The sequence below is a fragment of the Stegastes partitus genome, unplaced genomic scaffold, assembly GCF_000690725.1.
Source record: "Stegastes partitus isolate 25-593 unplaced genomic scaffold, Stegastes_partitus-1.0.2 Scaffold51, whole genome shotgun sequence".
Classification (NCBI taxonomy): Eukaryota; Metazoa; Chordata; class Actinopteri; family Pomacentridae; genus Stegastes; species Stegastes partitus.
The window spans coordinates 272,133-288,545 of record NW_007577782.1 but is presented as its reverse complement, the minus strand read 5'-3'; the positions used below and the strand labels follow the sequence as shown (position 1 = coordinate 288,545).

General features: G+C 40.6%; 1 protein-coding gene across 4 annotated transcripts in view; it reads left to right on the top strand.

Annotated features, from left to right (window-relative positions):
* The window catches only part of LOC103376573 (retinoic acid receptor gamma-A-like), a 39,110-nt gene extending 22,875 nt beyond the window's left edge, over window positions 1-16,235 (top strand). For 3 of the 4 annotated variants that reach the window (XM_008306982.1, XM_008306983.1, XM_008306984.1), the window contains 7 exons: window positions 9,888-10,036; window positions 10,823-10,964; window positions 11,056-11,219; window positions 11,374-11,550; window positions 11,748-11,952; window positions 12,166-12,324; window positions 13,160-16,235. In XM_008306982.1, the coding sequence (XP_008305204.1) occupies window positions 9,888-10,036; window positions 10,823-10,964; window positions 11,056-11,219; window positions 11,374-11,550; window positions 11,748-11,952; window positions 12,166-12,324; window positions 13,160-13,467 (1,304 nt within the window). In that variant the 3' untranslated portion in view covers window positions 13,468-16,235. Of the gene's footprint in view, window positions 1-1,276; window positions 2,069-9,887; window positions 10,037-10,822; window positions 10,965-11,055; window positions 11,220-11,373; window positions 11,551-11,747; window positions 11,953-12,165; window positions 12,325-13,159 lie in introns of those variants that run through there. The other variant, XM_008306985.1, reaches the window with a different exon arrangement.
* The last annotated feature ends 178 nt before the right edge of the window (window positions 16,236-16,413 follow it).

Below are 16,413 nucleotides of genomic sequence, written 5' to 3'. Positions count from 1 at the left end.
TTTTTAAGCCTTGCAGGTTGCGGGTCTTGCTGTATGTGCACACATTTTATTCACACATGGTATAAAAGAACTAAAAACACATCCAACAGAAGGATTATGGGGAATTCAGCCTGTTAACATTATTGGACATCAACATGCAAAAAAGTGTTAGTCATGAGGCGAGTAACACTTTTCGTACTGTACCTTTATTTCTTTGCCAAAGACATAAACCTTCTTCAACATGATGCAAAGCAGGTCAGTTTTAAATTCCTCTGCTAAGAACTGGATCTTAAATAATCTGCTGATTAACCGATTAATTAATCAGCACAAATTATTGGATTAATCAATAAAAGTAGAAAAAATCTCGCAACTTTTTGCAGTTTGAGCTTCTCCAAGGCGAAGAATTTGCCGCTTTCTTAAGTTTTATATTACTGTCAAATGAGTGTTTTGGAGAAGAAGATGTTTTCAGACATGGCTTTGGGCTGTTGTTTTGTGGTCTGACAATTTACATTCATTATTTGATTTACTAAGAAAATAATTATTAGTTTCAGGCTTATTTATAGACAACTGCATCCTTTCTATGCTCTGATTATTTGTTAGTTAACAAATGTGTTTTTCTGGTTCTCTGCTGTTTTGTTTTTTTTAACTGGGATCAAATCAGAGACTCATTTGAGTTGAAAAAGAACAAAATCTAGACACTGCTCCTTGTTTGACAATGAAAAATTAGATTATGACCCATGCATGTCAATATTACATGACTAAGTGTGACCCTAAATGCAGGATTTCTCCATTTCTTGTGTGTAATCCTGTATGTATTGCATGTAATCTGATTACAGGCTACACACTTCATCTCCAGACTTAATTAGAAAGTGAACAATTGATGAATTTGCTTTCTGTGAACATGCTCTGTTGGACATTGTGACTCTAAATTCCTGAGAGCATTTTGGCCTGACACACACACACACACACACACACACTGTCTCTCCAATGTGTGTGTGTGTGTGTGTGTGTGTAAGAAGAGGGGGGGGGGGGTCATCTTTTCCTGGTCTTTTTTGTGTGAGGCAGTTCAGCACCTCTTTGCCTTCCTTTGTTTCAACGTCAGGAGGTATTAAAGGCAGCGGGGACATGCCGAAGTCTGTCTCTCTCTCTGTCACTGCCTCTTGTGCGCTGTGACATTTGTTTTTCTCTTCTTTTGAAGATCTCCCCTCTCTTTCTTCCAACAGTATGTGTTCCTCCCCCCTCCTCCTCCTCCTCCTCCTCCTCCAGCAGCAATAATGTGTGTTTATTCTTTGCTCACACATGGATCAGTTTACATGCCCCGTGTTGTGTAACTAAGAGCTTTTAATGATTCAATTACAATTACAAAGGCTCAATTAAAAGATTAGGGAGTGTGTGGGAGCATGGGGCAGTTAAAAGGGATGAGGCCTGAAAGAAGAGTGGCGGGATGAGGTTTGGAATTTGGGATTAAGCCCACTGTTGCTCTTTGTATCTTAATGTTTCAGGCCTTGAGGGGAAACACTCTTCCCTTCATTCAGTGATAATCTCCTTTTTCTCGGGCACCCTCTCCTCTCTTTAAAATTGGCCCTTCAAAGCTACTTTAACAATGGACCGTCGTGTCATCACATAGGAGGAGCACAGCTATCCGTCATACAGCTGGGAGATGCTCTTATAGGCGGTCACTGATAAAAACAGAGGGTTTCGTGCTTGATTTTTTTTTTAAATGTAGTGGTTGTTGCATTTCTTGGACAAGAAGGGCTCAGATAACTGTTTTGGTTGTATCCACAGCAGTGTCTTTAATGCGTTTTGGTAATGTGTGTCACTGGGTTATGAAGCATAGGCGTGTGCTCGTTCTCTTGATGCCGATAGGCTCCTTCTTAGGAGTGGTGAGGAAGAAACTGCCCCGCGAATGTGGAAATTCAAGTTCAGTGTGTGCATAAGGGTGTGTGTGAAGGCACAGATTCTAGTATTTGTAATGAAACAGCTTTTCCATCATTGCACGATCAGACCATTTAATAACAACCAGATCATGAGAATACTAAGGTATGTGAAGTTATTGGGTGCTGCAGGAAATTTAACGACGTGAACAAAGGTAAAACTGTTTTTTTTTTTCTATGTTCTATAGACACTTTTAGTAGCAGTGGTCAAATACAAATACAGGTTTCAGGTTACAGCTTAAAACAGGTTCTGTTTTCATCAAAACACAAAAATTAGCCACATGAAGTGTTTCAATTTTCCTTGCGGTTAATAATCTAATTCATGAGAAGTTTCCTGCAGACAGCCAGGCATCCCTCTCTCTGGTTAAATGTTTTCAGACAGAGCATGCCATGACAGATTATTTAATGATTGTTAATCACACAAACCAAATTACAACTAATCTGGTTATTCACAGTAATTAGGCTACGGTTTGCATGTAAACATACTGCATTTCTCTTTGACTTTGACACCTACAGACTCATCTGTTCAGAATGCACACATGGTAAATAGATTATGGGTGGTTACACAATTATATCTAGTTGAGCTGAATTAACCTATTTAAAATAATAGGAGCATTTTTTTTTACAGTTGCAGTCAGTCTTATACAAGCAGATGTGCCTGATTAGTGATTGTTGAGCAAAAGTGATTTAAACCAACATCTTGTGAGGTTCGGCGTGTCGTGTTCCAGCTTGTCTCTAAATTTTGGCGTCATAGCTCAATTTCACCACATTAATTTTCACAGAGTTTGTTCTTTGTTGATTCTGATTTATCGATGTGTCTTACAGTTTTCTCTTATCCCTTGCATCTACGCTGCCAAATGTGAATCACTTGCAGCAATAATTTAATGAAAAGCTGCTTTTAGTCACTTTAAATATTAAATCTGTCAAACCTGGTGCAAGAGTGTAACTGCATGCAATCATCAAGCCAGGCAGCATTGACATCTTTATTTTTTTTTTCCATAACAAAGTGCAAAATTTAAAACCTTACCACATATTGCCACACTGCCTGATGTCTGGTCATGTCTGCTCTTGACCTTTACACATGTGTGCAACTGAGTTTGGCAGAAAACGATGCATCTGTCAAGTTATGTTGATCCCCAGCACTGACTATATGGACTCTGTAATATCAAAAAAAGGGGGGGGAAATATAAAGCTGGGTTTATTGGGAGTTATAAAAAAAAGAAAGGGACAAAAGGGACAAACCTAAATTTAACAACCTGTCCCATAAATGCACCATCCCCCACACACTGCAGACAAAGACCAACTCCTTGACCATGAAAAACAATATTACGTGACAGTGATTTTCCAGGTTTTTTTAAACTTTGTATTGCATTACGGTCACATTATGGATGGTAGCTGAGTGTGTGTTGTGAATTCTGCTCTTTTGGTCCATATTCCTACTGTGCATCTCACATTGCAAAACATGCTTCAGCACTGTGTAGGGGCTTGCAGGGTTTGGGGTTTTCTGTTTTTGTAACTGAGCTTGTGAAAGTGTGTGTGTGTGTGTGTGTGTGTGTGTGTGTGTGCGCGTGTGTGCGTGTGCACTTTTGTGCACTGTTGTGTGTTTGTGTGTCCCTGCCTCCTTTTTAAGTGTTTGGTGCTGTTTTTATGGAGCCATCTCCTGGACAGTAGCCTGGTTTTCACAGCCTTTCCTTTAAAAGGCGCTGCCAATGACAGGAAGGACTCCTCCTCCTGCCAGGGCAGGAAGGCAGGAGAGGACAGAGGGGGGAAGAGGGTTATTAGCAAGGGTTGAGTTTGGGGGAGGGAAAGGGGGAGGAGGAGGAGGGGGGGGACGCTGGTATTGAACTTAGAACAGCTGATGAAAGGGATTGTCACTAAGATCTCCCCCATCTCCTCCCTGCTGTCGTGGTAATTACTTGCTCAGCATATTTGAGGTTGAAACTCTTCCCTCACTATTTATCTGCTCATAATACAAGAACTTTGAGAATGACATGCATTTTATAATAAAAATCTGATTCAAAATTTATTTTGGTTTCCCTCCAAAATGGATTAAACAAGGCTTTTTTTGTGTTACAGCCGTATAATAATGAAGCACATTTACCCCAGTGTTTCCTCCCCCTCGCTTCATGTTTTGTGAGTGTTGTTGCACTCAAAGTCACTCAGAAAGCCATCACACACTGTCCGACCGACCAGTGCGACAGCCCACACACACATATTCACATGTGCACGCACATTCCACAGCATGCTGCCGAACATTTTGTGAGGCAAGAAGTTCTGCAAAAACTGAATTTGTTCTCAAAATTTATCCAAAGGAGGAAAAAATGTAAACCTTAAAAAGCATTTGAAGAGTTCATTTGCAAAAACAGATAACTCCATCTTCACAAACTTTCAGAAAATCCACTTTTCCATCGTCTCTCTGAGACAATATCAATCAAACTTAAGTTATCTCTATTTTTGTCATGTCATTTCTACTGAGTCCGATCTACTCAACTTCAGTTTGATTGATATTATGTCAAGCAAACCACAACAAAAAATAGTTTTCTGAAAATCTACAAAAATGGAGTTAACTGTTTTTGCAAATTAACTCTTCATTTATTTTAATACAATCATCTGAGTCACTGCTATTTGTATCACACATAATCCCCTTAAAAAACAATAAATGAGAACGTGTCACAGCTAGTTATTATTAGGTTCTTTGTTACAGTCCATAGCTTTATCTTCCACTACTTCTCCTCACTGTGAGGCTCAGAGGAGCCTCCAGGCCAAAGTCTAGTTCAATAAGATGTGCGATGTTGGCAGGTCAAACCAGGCTGCAGGTCCTATAGGCCATGTGTCACACTGTTTAGTCCACACACACACTCTGAGAAGAATGGAGGAACACCTTCAGCCAGTCTGGACTGTGTTCACATTCAGGCTGTAAAACTGATACAGCCGCAGCGTGAAGGCAGGAATTATCAGCCACTGTTTCCATTCTCATATACTTGTTAATAGCAAATGGTAAATCAGTTCTGTCCAACTGAAACATCAGCTTTGTCGCAGTAAAATATCCGTGCTGGATGCCAAATGGACAGCTGGGCAGCTGCTCTAGCAGAAAGGGAAGCTGTGTCCTCGATCTATACTAGATTCACATACATACATTAATTCTACACATTTTCCAGTATGCCTTAAAAAACACACACATACAAAATGCAGAGTAAAAACACTGGATTTTTTGCATCAGTTCAGTTAAACAGCGAAAACACTATTTCAAGCTTTGGAGTTGCCATATTTGCCACATTCATTCTTGTCAGAAAACATTTTCACTGTCCACCTTTAGCAAACTCTTCTCAGGAGCGATATCTCAGCTCCTGCAGAGCTTTGACTCCCGGGCGTCAGAGCTGATAAGGAAGGTGTCTGCTTTCGGAGGGGCATCTGTTGTCTAAACAGGGATGTGCTGATCTGACAACAAACACTGAGGAAATGTGAGAGGAGGAAGATGGAAAAGACACATGGAAACAAGATGGGTACATGAAGTGAAGGAACGCATAGGAACGGTGTTGTATGGTGATAGAAAATAGAATAGAAATAGAAGTCTCCAAGTAGATTGAATGTAGTTTTTTTTTAAAGGCCTTCAAGTGGATGATGAAACGAATCAGGTGGCAGGTTATATTTATAGTTTTGATCGCATGTAGATGAGTTGTATCAGGTTGGCTGATGAGGCCGATTCACACGAGTCACGTCGTCTGTTCGGCGTCCAATAGCGGCGTGCTGATTGATGTTGTGACACACTGAGGGGTGAGATGTAGGTTAAGAAGAGAGAGGTATTTTTTTCAAGGCCAGGCTCTGAGGCTGAGCTCAGTTCAGGGTGATGACAGCTGCTGACAGTTTTGGCTCCTCTCCCTGTTTCTCCACGCCAGGTAAAGTCCCCTCCTCCTCCATCCGCCCTCCCTCACTCTCTCTCTCTCACTGCCTTCAAGCCGAGCGTCTCTCGCCCTGTCTTCCTCCGTCAGGTTGGTCTGAGTCACGTCCCTCCTCGCCCGCTCTCACCACCCTCAGACAGTGTCAGTCACTACCTCTCTCCTGGCGCCAGATGCAGCTTCTCCGTTTCAATGGGAGCTATTTTTCCACTTGTTCTCTCAGGGACACTTTTACATTGTCAGTGTTACTATATAAACAGAAAACAGTGATCAGGTTACGGTGCCACTCATTCAGCTCCAAACTCCTTCGCTTCCCACACCTCAGTCCCCCAAAAACTGAATGCATCACACTGTTTACTGCTCACCTGGCAGCTCTGTGTTTATTCATAAACTTATCCGTGAAACATGATGCTTTCTCCAGCATTGTCATATCATCTATTGTTTCTGAAGATTGCATAATATTTGCAGCCTTTTCTGGTAAAAGTAGAACAAACAGGCAGAAATGAAATTCTCACAATAGGGCTGTTTGGCCTGTTTGACCAGAAACATCATCAATTACTAACTGACAGGCATTTCAGTCCTGATTAATCTGCAGATTGCTTTCTTAATCCATGATTCATTTGTTGTAACGTGTGAGAAAATAGTGTGATAGATGCCTGTCAGAATTTCCTGAAGCACAAGCTGCTCTCCTCTAATATCATGTTTAAACTCCAAAACAATTTCGTTTCACATGAAACAAAGAAAAGCACCAAATCCACACAAGTAGGAAGCTGGAGGCTTGTAGGTTGGTGCATTCTTGAAGCCCTGAGTCTCATAACACATAAAAGTAGATGAATCCTAATGCTCTTTTATTGTTCTGCAGTAGTCTTTCTTTCATTTTTTCCACTTTGCCTGTTGTTAGATAACAATGCTGTCTCTGTGTAAATGAATTCCTGCATGTTTTTAAAAATACAGAACACATTATTGGTCATAAACAAAGTGGAATCAGGGAATGTTTTGCAGTTTCACAAAAAAAAAAATACTGGTTTAACCTCTAAATCTCAGTGCCTGCTTAAAAAAATCTCCAAAGTTAGACCATTTATCAAAGGGAAAAGAAAAGAAGCAAAAAGAGAAAAAAAAGAAACAAAAAAATGTAAAATTGTAAATTGTACATATGGAAATCTTTGTATTGTGTTCTTTTTTTCCTGGTTGCTTTTTCTTTCTTTCTTTTTTTTCTTCTTTTTTAAAAAAATATTTTGTATAGTTTTAAATAATTATTTATTTTGTGTTGCTACTGTGATCAAACAATTTCCCTTGTGGATCAATAAAGTTTATCTAAGTCTAAGTCTAAAGCCAAAAACAGTCAATACAGAAAAATTCATAGGATTTTCCACTTTACAAACATGCCTAAAACTTGGTGATTCCAATTAAAAAAAAAAAAAACAACAACTTAACCGCTATACATGAAAGCATCAAATCAAGATACTTAATCAGAATCACTTTTGTCTACATGTCTCACAAAAAAATTCCCAAAGTGCTGTTTCAATTAACCAGATTCTGTAAAAAAGAAAAAAAAAATTTTTTTTGTTGGCCATTGTGGAGGTTTTTGTTGCTTCGGTTGCACGGGGCGTTCTTTTAGGAAAATTTTGGGGCTTTTTTTTGTTAAACTGACCTGAACTACAGGCTCTATTTCTAGCCATAGTTGTTTCCATTGAGGTGCAGGACTTTATATTTTCGTGAAAACAGTGAGTAAAAACATGACAGAAGAAGAAGAAGAAAGAAAAAAAAAACACCCAGAAACTGCTCAGGATTTAGTTTTCAATATAGCTGCTGATCAACTAATTACTTCTGCCATATCAAACTCTAAGCATTGGCCATTCTGATACTGTAGTGAACATGTTTTCTGTAATACTGAGTGGTAAACAATGCAAGACGTTTAAAAAAGAGAAGTTTTTATTATGTGAATTTATGAGGAACTCTCTTTTGTTCTGACTCTGTCACACACTGCTCACATAACTTACCACTACATTCATTTATTTATTACAAGTCAAAACAAAGCAGTCCACACCGCTAAGTTCCACTGAAACAACACATGAGTCAGCTGAATATTGGCTGCACCACTTGTTTGTCATTGTTTAAATGTGGGAACGAGGAAGGAACTTTTTAATGTTCTTGTCAGCACAACTGGCTCTGAGTTACAATGTTTTAAGAACGCCTAGAAATCTAAATTTGCTGCGAGCAAGTTCAAAATGACAGTAATGTGGTTAAAGTTTACCCTGGGACTGAAAAACAACAGAAATATTTGAATTTATGCACACGTGTCATGACAGGAGTAATGGCTGGGGGTGTGCAATGATCCCAGTTGCTGTGTTTTTTTATTTCCACTTCAGATTAGGTTCAATAACAGTCTCCCCACTGACTCACACTTCTGTTTCATTGTGTCAAAACTAGTTGGGTATGTGCAAAATATTTCACAGAAAGTCAAAAAACAGGTTTTAAGACTACATTATTACTTTTCAGCAGATAAGAAACATAATTTATTTGAATTTATTGGCTTAAAAAAATGGGTTAAATCAATCACTCCAAAATGACTTTCTATTGATTAATTGATTAGCCAGCTGACCAGCGTGTGCAGCCATGATTAAATGAACATAATGTCACATCATCTAAACACATCTCTGAATCTTAAAGCAGGCTGCTGGTCTTGTAGTTAGCAATGGCCTTCTTCAGTCAAGGTCAAAGTTAAATAGTCAGGATTTTATTTAACCTCTCAGCCACTGGGAAGTTTCTGTCCTCGGACTCACCTCCTTCTCACCCTTTTCTTTCTCTTTTTATTTTTTTCCCCTCTCTGTTTTTATTAGATTATTCCTTTGTGCCTTTGCCTCTCTGTTTTTTGAAACCTTACCACTCTTGTTAATGACAAGCTGCGGGTTCAGGTTGGGGTTGATGCGGTGGGGTGAGGGCCACATTTGGTTCAGTCCTGTGCTATCCATTGAAGGTGACAGGAGGGGCTGTGACTTTGGGTTTTTGACCCCAGATTCTTTATTTTTACTAGGAAGGGATCCAAGGATGAAGCTGTTGATGTGAATAGCTGCCCAAGGTGACTGGATCCCAATAAAGAGTCCGTCACCCTGGCCGGGGGCCTCCTTCCCATCCGAGACACAACCTTTATAGGGCTGCTTATGAGCCTGGGCAACTATTAAACCCTGTCCAGCCTGCACTGAGGAATTTAGGGCCAGGAAACAAGGGAGTGGGGGTGGGAATGGGCAGAGGGAGGTGAAGTTGGGGTGACTGAAGGTGAAAGTTGAAAGGCACGTTCGAAGGAATCTGGTTGTTCTTTAGTCATCACCTTTAAATGTGTACCAGGCGTCTTATAGGTTTTCTCTCTTTTCTGTGAGGAGGCACAGTTTTAAGCAGCTGGATGAACTTGTCACTGCAGCTGTTTTCTGTTTTATATATATGTATTGTTTGTTTTTAACCATTTTCATTAGCAGGCAGTCAAATGTGTTTGCCTGTGGCCAGCATATGGTGTTATACAGTGTGCCATTTTCTTTAGCGAGACAGTGAGAAGCAGCAGAGGGGAGACAGCCGAGTCTCATAAACATCCCACCTCTGTTTGTTCACATGGGGCTTGAGGTATACGGGCGGGTCTGGTTGGACGGGCCTTTCAAATAAAAATGCGAGCATGTGTGCACGCCAGCACGCACACAAAAATTCAGATGTCAGTCAAAAAGTCAACAGAGGTATCTCACTCCCCCCCCTCCCCAAACTCACCAGTAAATGGAGAAGCCAATCAAATCTCAGCTGCCAATCAGCATTTTATCAGCAGGGCCATCTGGCCATCAGCTAATTGTGTCTCTTTTAAGTCCCTGTCAATCAGCAGCGTCCCCCCTCCTCCCCTCCCTTTTCTCTTAAAAATGTCTGCCTTTGAGCTTCGCCTTCTGGCTCCAAGGGGTGGCCTGCATGGGGTTGGGGGGTTGTTTGTTGACCACCCTCTCTTAATCAGTTGTATTAGCTTTCATCATAGTTTCTTAAGACTTTGACATAAGATGCTCGGATACAAACCTTAAATGTGTGTTTTTTTTTCCTCCTTCTGCAGCGGTGGAGACCCAGAGCACCAGCTCGGAGGAGATGGTGCCCAGCTCCCCTTCTCCTCCACCACCTCCCCGGGTCTACAAGCCGTGCTTTGTGTGCCAGGACAAGTCATCTGGTTACCACTATGGAGTGAGCTCCTGTGAGGGCTGCAAGGTAAGTGAAGCCAGAGGTACACGGAGAGTTTACAGGACATGTATAAAGTGGACAGTCGAGGTCCACTGAGAAGAGAGCCGGAGTGAGAACCTTATGTTCAACTGGAGCCTGACAGATGTGCACAGGAGTGGAGCTGCAATGTTTGCTGCTGTTCAGCTGCCCTCTAGTGCAACACTGCAAGTACTGCATGGTATTAATGTTACAATGTTCTGAATGTGACCAACAGAGGGGACTGTATATGTTAAATGAGGCTCTAAAATGAAATGGAGAACAAATAAATGTTTTTTTATTTATACAGATACTAATTAATTCTTGTCAAAGGAAAAGTTTGAAATACAATAAAACTTTATTAATCCCACAGGAAGTTCTTGAAAAATTAGGTAATACTCTTGTTGTTCCCCTCCATGGAAATCTTTAGTAATAGGCGCAAGATTTATATGATCTGAAGGAGAACCAGGAGTGGATATTTTAGTAATTACACTTTTTCGCTGACTTACTCTGAATTATACGGAGAGCTCTGGCCACTATCATGTTTCCTTGTGGCATAAGAATCTCAGCACAAAAAAGTGGAAACAGGCTGTTTTATGGTAACATAACACAGCTGTCTGCATCTCTAGACTAGATTTGCTGTTTTCGTCTTTCCCATCTTTTTGTTAAGCTGAAAAAAAAACCTCATCAGTATGACATCTGAAAATAATATTGTCAGAGATCTTAGGAACACCTTCTGGAGTGTTATTTCTTTTTCTCCGTAGCAGCGTACCAGACTTTTTCTGTTATCTGTCTCAGGGATTTTTCCGGCGCAGCATCCAGAAGAATATGGTGTACACCTGCCACCGAGACAAGAACTGCCAGATCAACAAAGTGACCCGCAACCGCTGCCAGTACTGTCGGCTGCAGAAGTGCTTTGAGGTTGGAATGTCCAAAGAAGGTTGGTGTCTTCAAGTTCATAGCACGAAGGGAGTTTCTTTCTTTTTTTTTTGAAAGTGCTATTAAATGTTGATCCTGTGTTTCATCTGTAGCGGTGCGCAACGACAGGAACAAAAAGAAGAAGGACGTGAAGGAGGAGGTGGTGCTGCCGGAGAACTACGAGCTTAGTGGAGAACTGGAGGAGCTGGTTAACAAAGTCAGCAAAGCACACCAAGAGACCTTCCCGTCTCTGTGCCAACTAGGAAAGTACACCACAGTAAGTTTCTTTTTTTTTTTTTTTTTAATGCAAACTTGCATCCTCTTCTGAATACTCACACTCCACTGAAGCTCACCGCTTTGCAGGAAGAACAATCACAGTATGGACTCTGCACATACACACAGACCAAAGTGTCCCTCTTTCTCTCTCCCAGAATTCAAGTGCTGACCACAGAGTACAGCTGGACTTGGGCCTGTGGGATAAGTTCAGTGAGCTCTCCACTAAGTGCATTATAAAGATTGTGGAGTTTGCCAAGCGGCTACCAGGCTTCACCACGCTCACCATCGCTGACCAGATCACCCTCCTCAAATCTGCATGTCTGGACATCCTGGTACTAGCCCCATAGTCCTCCTCTTTAACCTGCAGCTCTTCCACCTCCCTAACACCTTTTCATCTGTCACGCTGCTCGATACAATACGAAAACGTGCTTCTGAACAGCTGCCATTTTCTTCTGAACTTTATCTGAAAATTTACGAGCTGTTCAATTTCTCTTTCGTCTCTGCTTTCTCGTTTTCTCCCCTGGCGTAGATGCTAAGGATATGCACCCGCTACACACCAGAACAGGACACAATGACCTTCTCAGATGGCCTGACTCTTAACAGGACCCAGATGCACAACGCTGGCTTTGGCCCCCTCACAGACCTGGTGTTTGCCTTTGCCGGTCAGCTGCTGCCTTTGGAGATGGACGACACAGAGACGGGGCTCCTCAGTGCGATCTGTCTCATCTGTGGAGGTTAGTCTGGGTCGCTGTTCTGCATCTGTTTATCTCCACCTGCAGTTAAGGAGCCAAAATATGTTCATAGTCAAGTAACCAGACACCAGTATGAAGCCTATAAAATTTTTAATTTGTCTCATGGTTTTGCAGTTCCCTCTCTATCATCTTGTTAGCTGTTTGCTAAATTCTTAACATATCTTTTACATCGGTACGTCCCTCTTGCTCTCCCAGATCGAATGGACTTGGAGGAGCCGGAGAAAGTGGACAAGCTGCAAGAACCGCTGCTAGAGGCTCTGAAGATCTACACTCGCCGCAGACGCCCCAACAAGCCTCACATGTTTCCCCGCATGCTGATGAAAGTCACGGACCTCCGAGGAATCAGCACCAAAGGTCAGTTATTTTTTCACAGTTTTGGAGTTGATATGATTATCAAACCTTCGTCCTCATGCTACAGTCCAGCTCACAACAGAGGGAAAAGGAAGCAACAAAGACAAACCAGATGGAGGCTGTTTAACCGGAGTTGATTTATAGTAATTAACAGTTAACACAAACACAGTTGACAAAAAAGAAGGGCAGAGGATGCAAAAAGAAAACAATATAGCAAAAGGAGGACCTTTAACCAAAACACTTGCCTTAATTCGATTTTAACAAAATAATAGCTTCAAAATCAAAAACTTACTTTCTTGACCTACTCTATCAAAAACAAAAGTACACAAGAAATTGCACACCGATCTACGATCTAGTGCCAAACCTCAATATGGATCCCATAGTAGAGCACTGAAAACTGTAAAGTACTAAAAGTTAAAAAGCTTTTTAGATTTATATTTATCGTCACCTTCTCCTCAGTCAGACTAACTCAGATTCAAACCCTTTTGGCTAAGATCAGAGAAAGATGGAAGTCTGTCTCTGGTTTGACGTCCACCTCAACCGACACTTGGCCACTTCACAATTGTTTTATAAATTGATTTCTAAAAAACTTTGCCTCTGAATGCAATTCAGCATTTGTCTACAAAAGCTAAATGGAAAAACAAGTTAGTATCATAGAAGACAGTAGTTGAAGAATCGTGTGTGCAGAGAGAATACACCATCATCGTCATATCTGCAGAATCCTCACATAGGATGTCAATTAGCAATTCCTTTAAAAAGGAAAGCACTTTTTTCTTTTTCTTCCTCTTTTCTCTTTTCGCACACAAACAGTTAAATATATATATTCATGTATCTGTAGGTGCAGAAAGAGCCATCACACTGAAGACGGAGATCCCAGGCCCCATGCCTCCTCTGATCAGGGAGATGCTGGAGAACCCAGAAGCCTTCGAGGACAGCAGCGACTCGGGCGACAGCGCCGCGGCCGCCCCCCCGGCCATTCAAGCCATCAAGCAGGAAGAGAAGTCCACGTACGAGTCGGAGGAGGAGGAGGAAGAGGACGACTACTGGGATGAGGAGAAAGAGCGAGGGGCGGACAGTGACGGAGAGCCGTGGGGCGGGGAGGCGTCAGCGGCGGCCGCTGCTCAAAAGAAAAGCGTGACGCAGTGAGAAGGACAAGAAGATCGCTGAGCCTCACTGAGCAATATCACCTCCCAGAAACCTCACAGATTTAGGCTCTTAAACATCCTGAACGGTGTTTCATACAGCACATATCTACTTAAACTGTACATACTGACTGAAAGGAAAATGTGTTCAATTCAGAATAGGAAGTAAAAGCACTACATTTCAGTGGATTGGTGAGGGCACTATTAAAAACAATCACTGTGCCAGACTGTGTAAAAGATATTTGAAAAAGTGTTTTGTCCACACAAAGAGAGGAATTGTTGGACAGAAGAAAATGCACTCCTCTGCTATCTATTAAGGGCTATGCTTTGTATAAAATTGATGGTGACAATACATTGCAACAACAGAACTCTACGTGGTGTCCATATGCCGCAACATGTCTTCTCAGAATTACCTTTATTACTATTTGGAAATATGCTACTTATTTTTCATTGTATGTTTTTTTTTTCTTCTTTTTTCTAAGCATGTACACATTTCTGTTCTGTCTTTATGCCTGTTTGTGAGACCTTGTGTTGCTTTTTTTTTGTTTTGTATATTTTTCACTCAGTCCTGCTCTCATTTGACTGGACGTGTGTGTTTTTATAAGCTTTAATTGTATGCGTTTCTGCTTTATCGGACACAGTGAAAAGCAATAGCAAAAAAGAAAAGAAAAAGAGCAATAGCAAAGAGAGAGGGAGTCATGAGCAGGACTCAAACTCACAGAGTGACAAGCACATGGTTATGTATGTTATCTTTATAATTCATGAAAATCTCTGATGAGTATAACCTGATAGAGAATAAGACAGAACTTTAATTTCACCTCCGGTGCTTGTGGGCCAAATAAGAAAAAATGCAAAACAAATGCAGGAACATATGTCCACCTCTCAACAACAGTAACTCATGTACAATAATCAACAAACTGAATCTGCAGGGTAGATTTCATGTCATCACACAGTCTCAGGTCGATTCTTTCAGGGCCATGTCTCACTTGTCTTGTGTTTTCTGCCAACACAACTGCCCCCATCAGAAGTTCTTCTTACACCAGAGTAGGTGAAAAAGGTCCCAACACAGTCCGTGTCCTTGGCGCAGCAACCAGGTACAGGTAAGCCATAAGATTTTCAGTTTTTAAAGAGCCAGCAAAGAATCATCCAAACAGACGAAACCCCCAAAAATCAGTTTACTTTAACAGAAACCTCAGGTGTGTGAGTGCGTACGTGTGCAAGTGAGAGCATGAACCAAAACACAATGATGTTATAGAGATGTCATTACTGCCATCATCCACGGTGAGAGTTTAGTAAGATGTCCAGTTCCTGGCATCTGCATATTGATTTGCAAACATTTTTTTATTTTTATTTTAAATGATTTTAAAGTCTTCTGGTAGACAGCAGGTCACTGATGCAAGCTCACTGAGAATCATATCACCAGTTGCAACTTCCATTGATAAACATTGCACTTCTCTGAGGTTGCAACCGTCCAACATAGTCAAAACAAACGCTTCGCATTCGGCGCCCCGTCGGCTAAATCGCAGGGCAACAGTTTCTAGTGATGTGTGTTCATGTGTGCTGTATTTAATGAGTGATGCAAAACATGGATTTTGTAAAATAAATGCGTATAATCTGTTTTTCATCGAGACTATATAACTTTTTTTTTTAAAGGAAGATGTATAAAACTGACATTTGTGTAATGAAAGACAATGTGACTCTTAACGAACTCCTTTATAGTTGCAGAGGGGAAGATTCTCTGTCAGCACATTGACTGAAATGGCATGAAACATTGCAGCAACGCAGCTGCAACATATTGTTGAAGCTCAAGTCAGATATTTGAAAAAGATGGCACATGATATGCAGAAATCAGTTCTTGTATGACCATTGTGGCAACACGCCAGCTGTTTAGAAGCAGTGAAGTCTCTAGCACCAGATTTAAAGCCATCAAGGACACAGAAGTTGTATTAAAAATCAAAGAGTGATGCCATAATCGTGTTTCTTTAGACTGTTAAGTTGTGACTTTGCTATTATAGGATGGAAATATCACAACCATATGACTGAGGTAAATGACAAAACATATCTTCAATGTTTTCCTTCACTCTGCTCCTCTTCACACAATATTTTGCATCCCATCAGCCAAGTCTACATCCGATGTTGTTTAGTATTTAAAGGAAGTTTCTACATCATATAGCCACAATATGTCAGAAGATTTTTTTAAAAATCTGTTCCTTAAACTTATTTCTCTTCCTGAATTTGAGCCGGTGCAATAAATAAGCCATGGAGGAGGCCAGCAAGGCCTCAGCTCATACGATTAAAATTTTTTTTTAAAAGCACATGATTTTAAAAAATAAAGACCAAAGACAGGTTTGACATTAGATTCGGATAAAAACAAAACATTAATATAAATTCTATTGGGGTTCTATATATATATTCAGTTTGTATTTGTGATGGCAGGATAGTTCAAGATCTGAAATAACCTTTAAATCTTGAATCATCTTTATCTCTGTTACATTTTGTTGTTGAATTTTAACTGATGTCTTACTTTTTTAGAAACACAGTTTCTGTAGCAAATGTATTATCTTCATGTTCAGGGATGCAGACTCCTCATGAGTTTTATTTCAATCTGACTTGTACCAAAATAGCTCTGATGGACGGACACACACACAAACTGATACGTTCTTGTTTTTATGTATTTTTATGAGAAGTTAATACTATTTTTTCTTTTTCTTGTTGCTTATTATTTGCTGTTTGTTGTTTCTTGTATTTTGATAAAGGCGCTTTTGGTTCTCAGACTTTTCACTTGTCATCTTCTTCTTGCCATCACTTTGCACACCTTCATATCCTAAATCATATGATAGAAACACAACTACTCATCCTTCAAAACTTTCAATACAGTATTTCTGCTCTCTTATGCAATACAAAAATAGTAAGCATTTCTTAAAAGTGATGAGGCCTCGCATATTTTCAC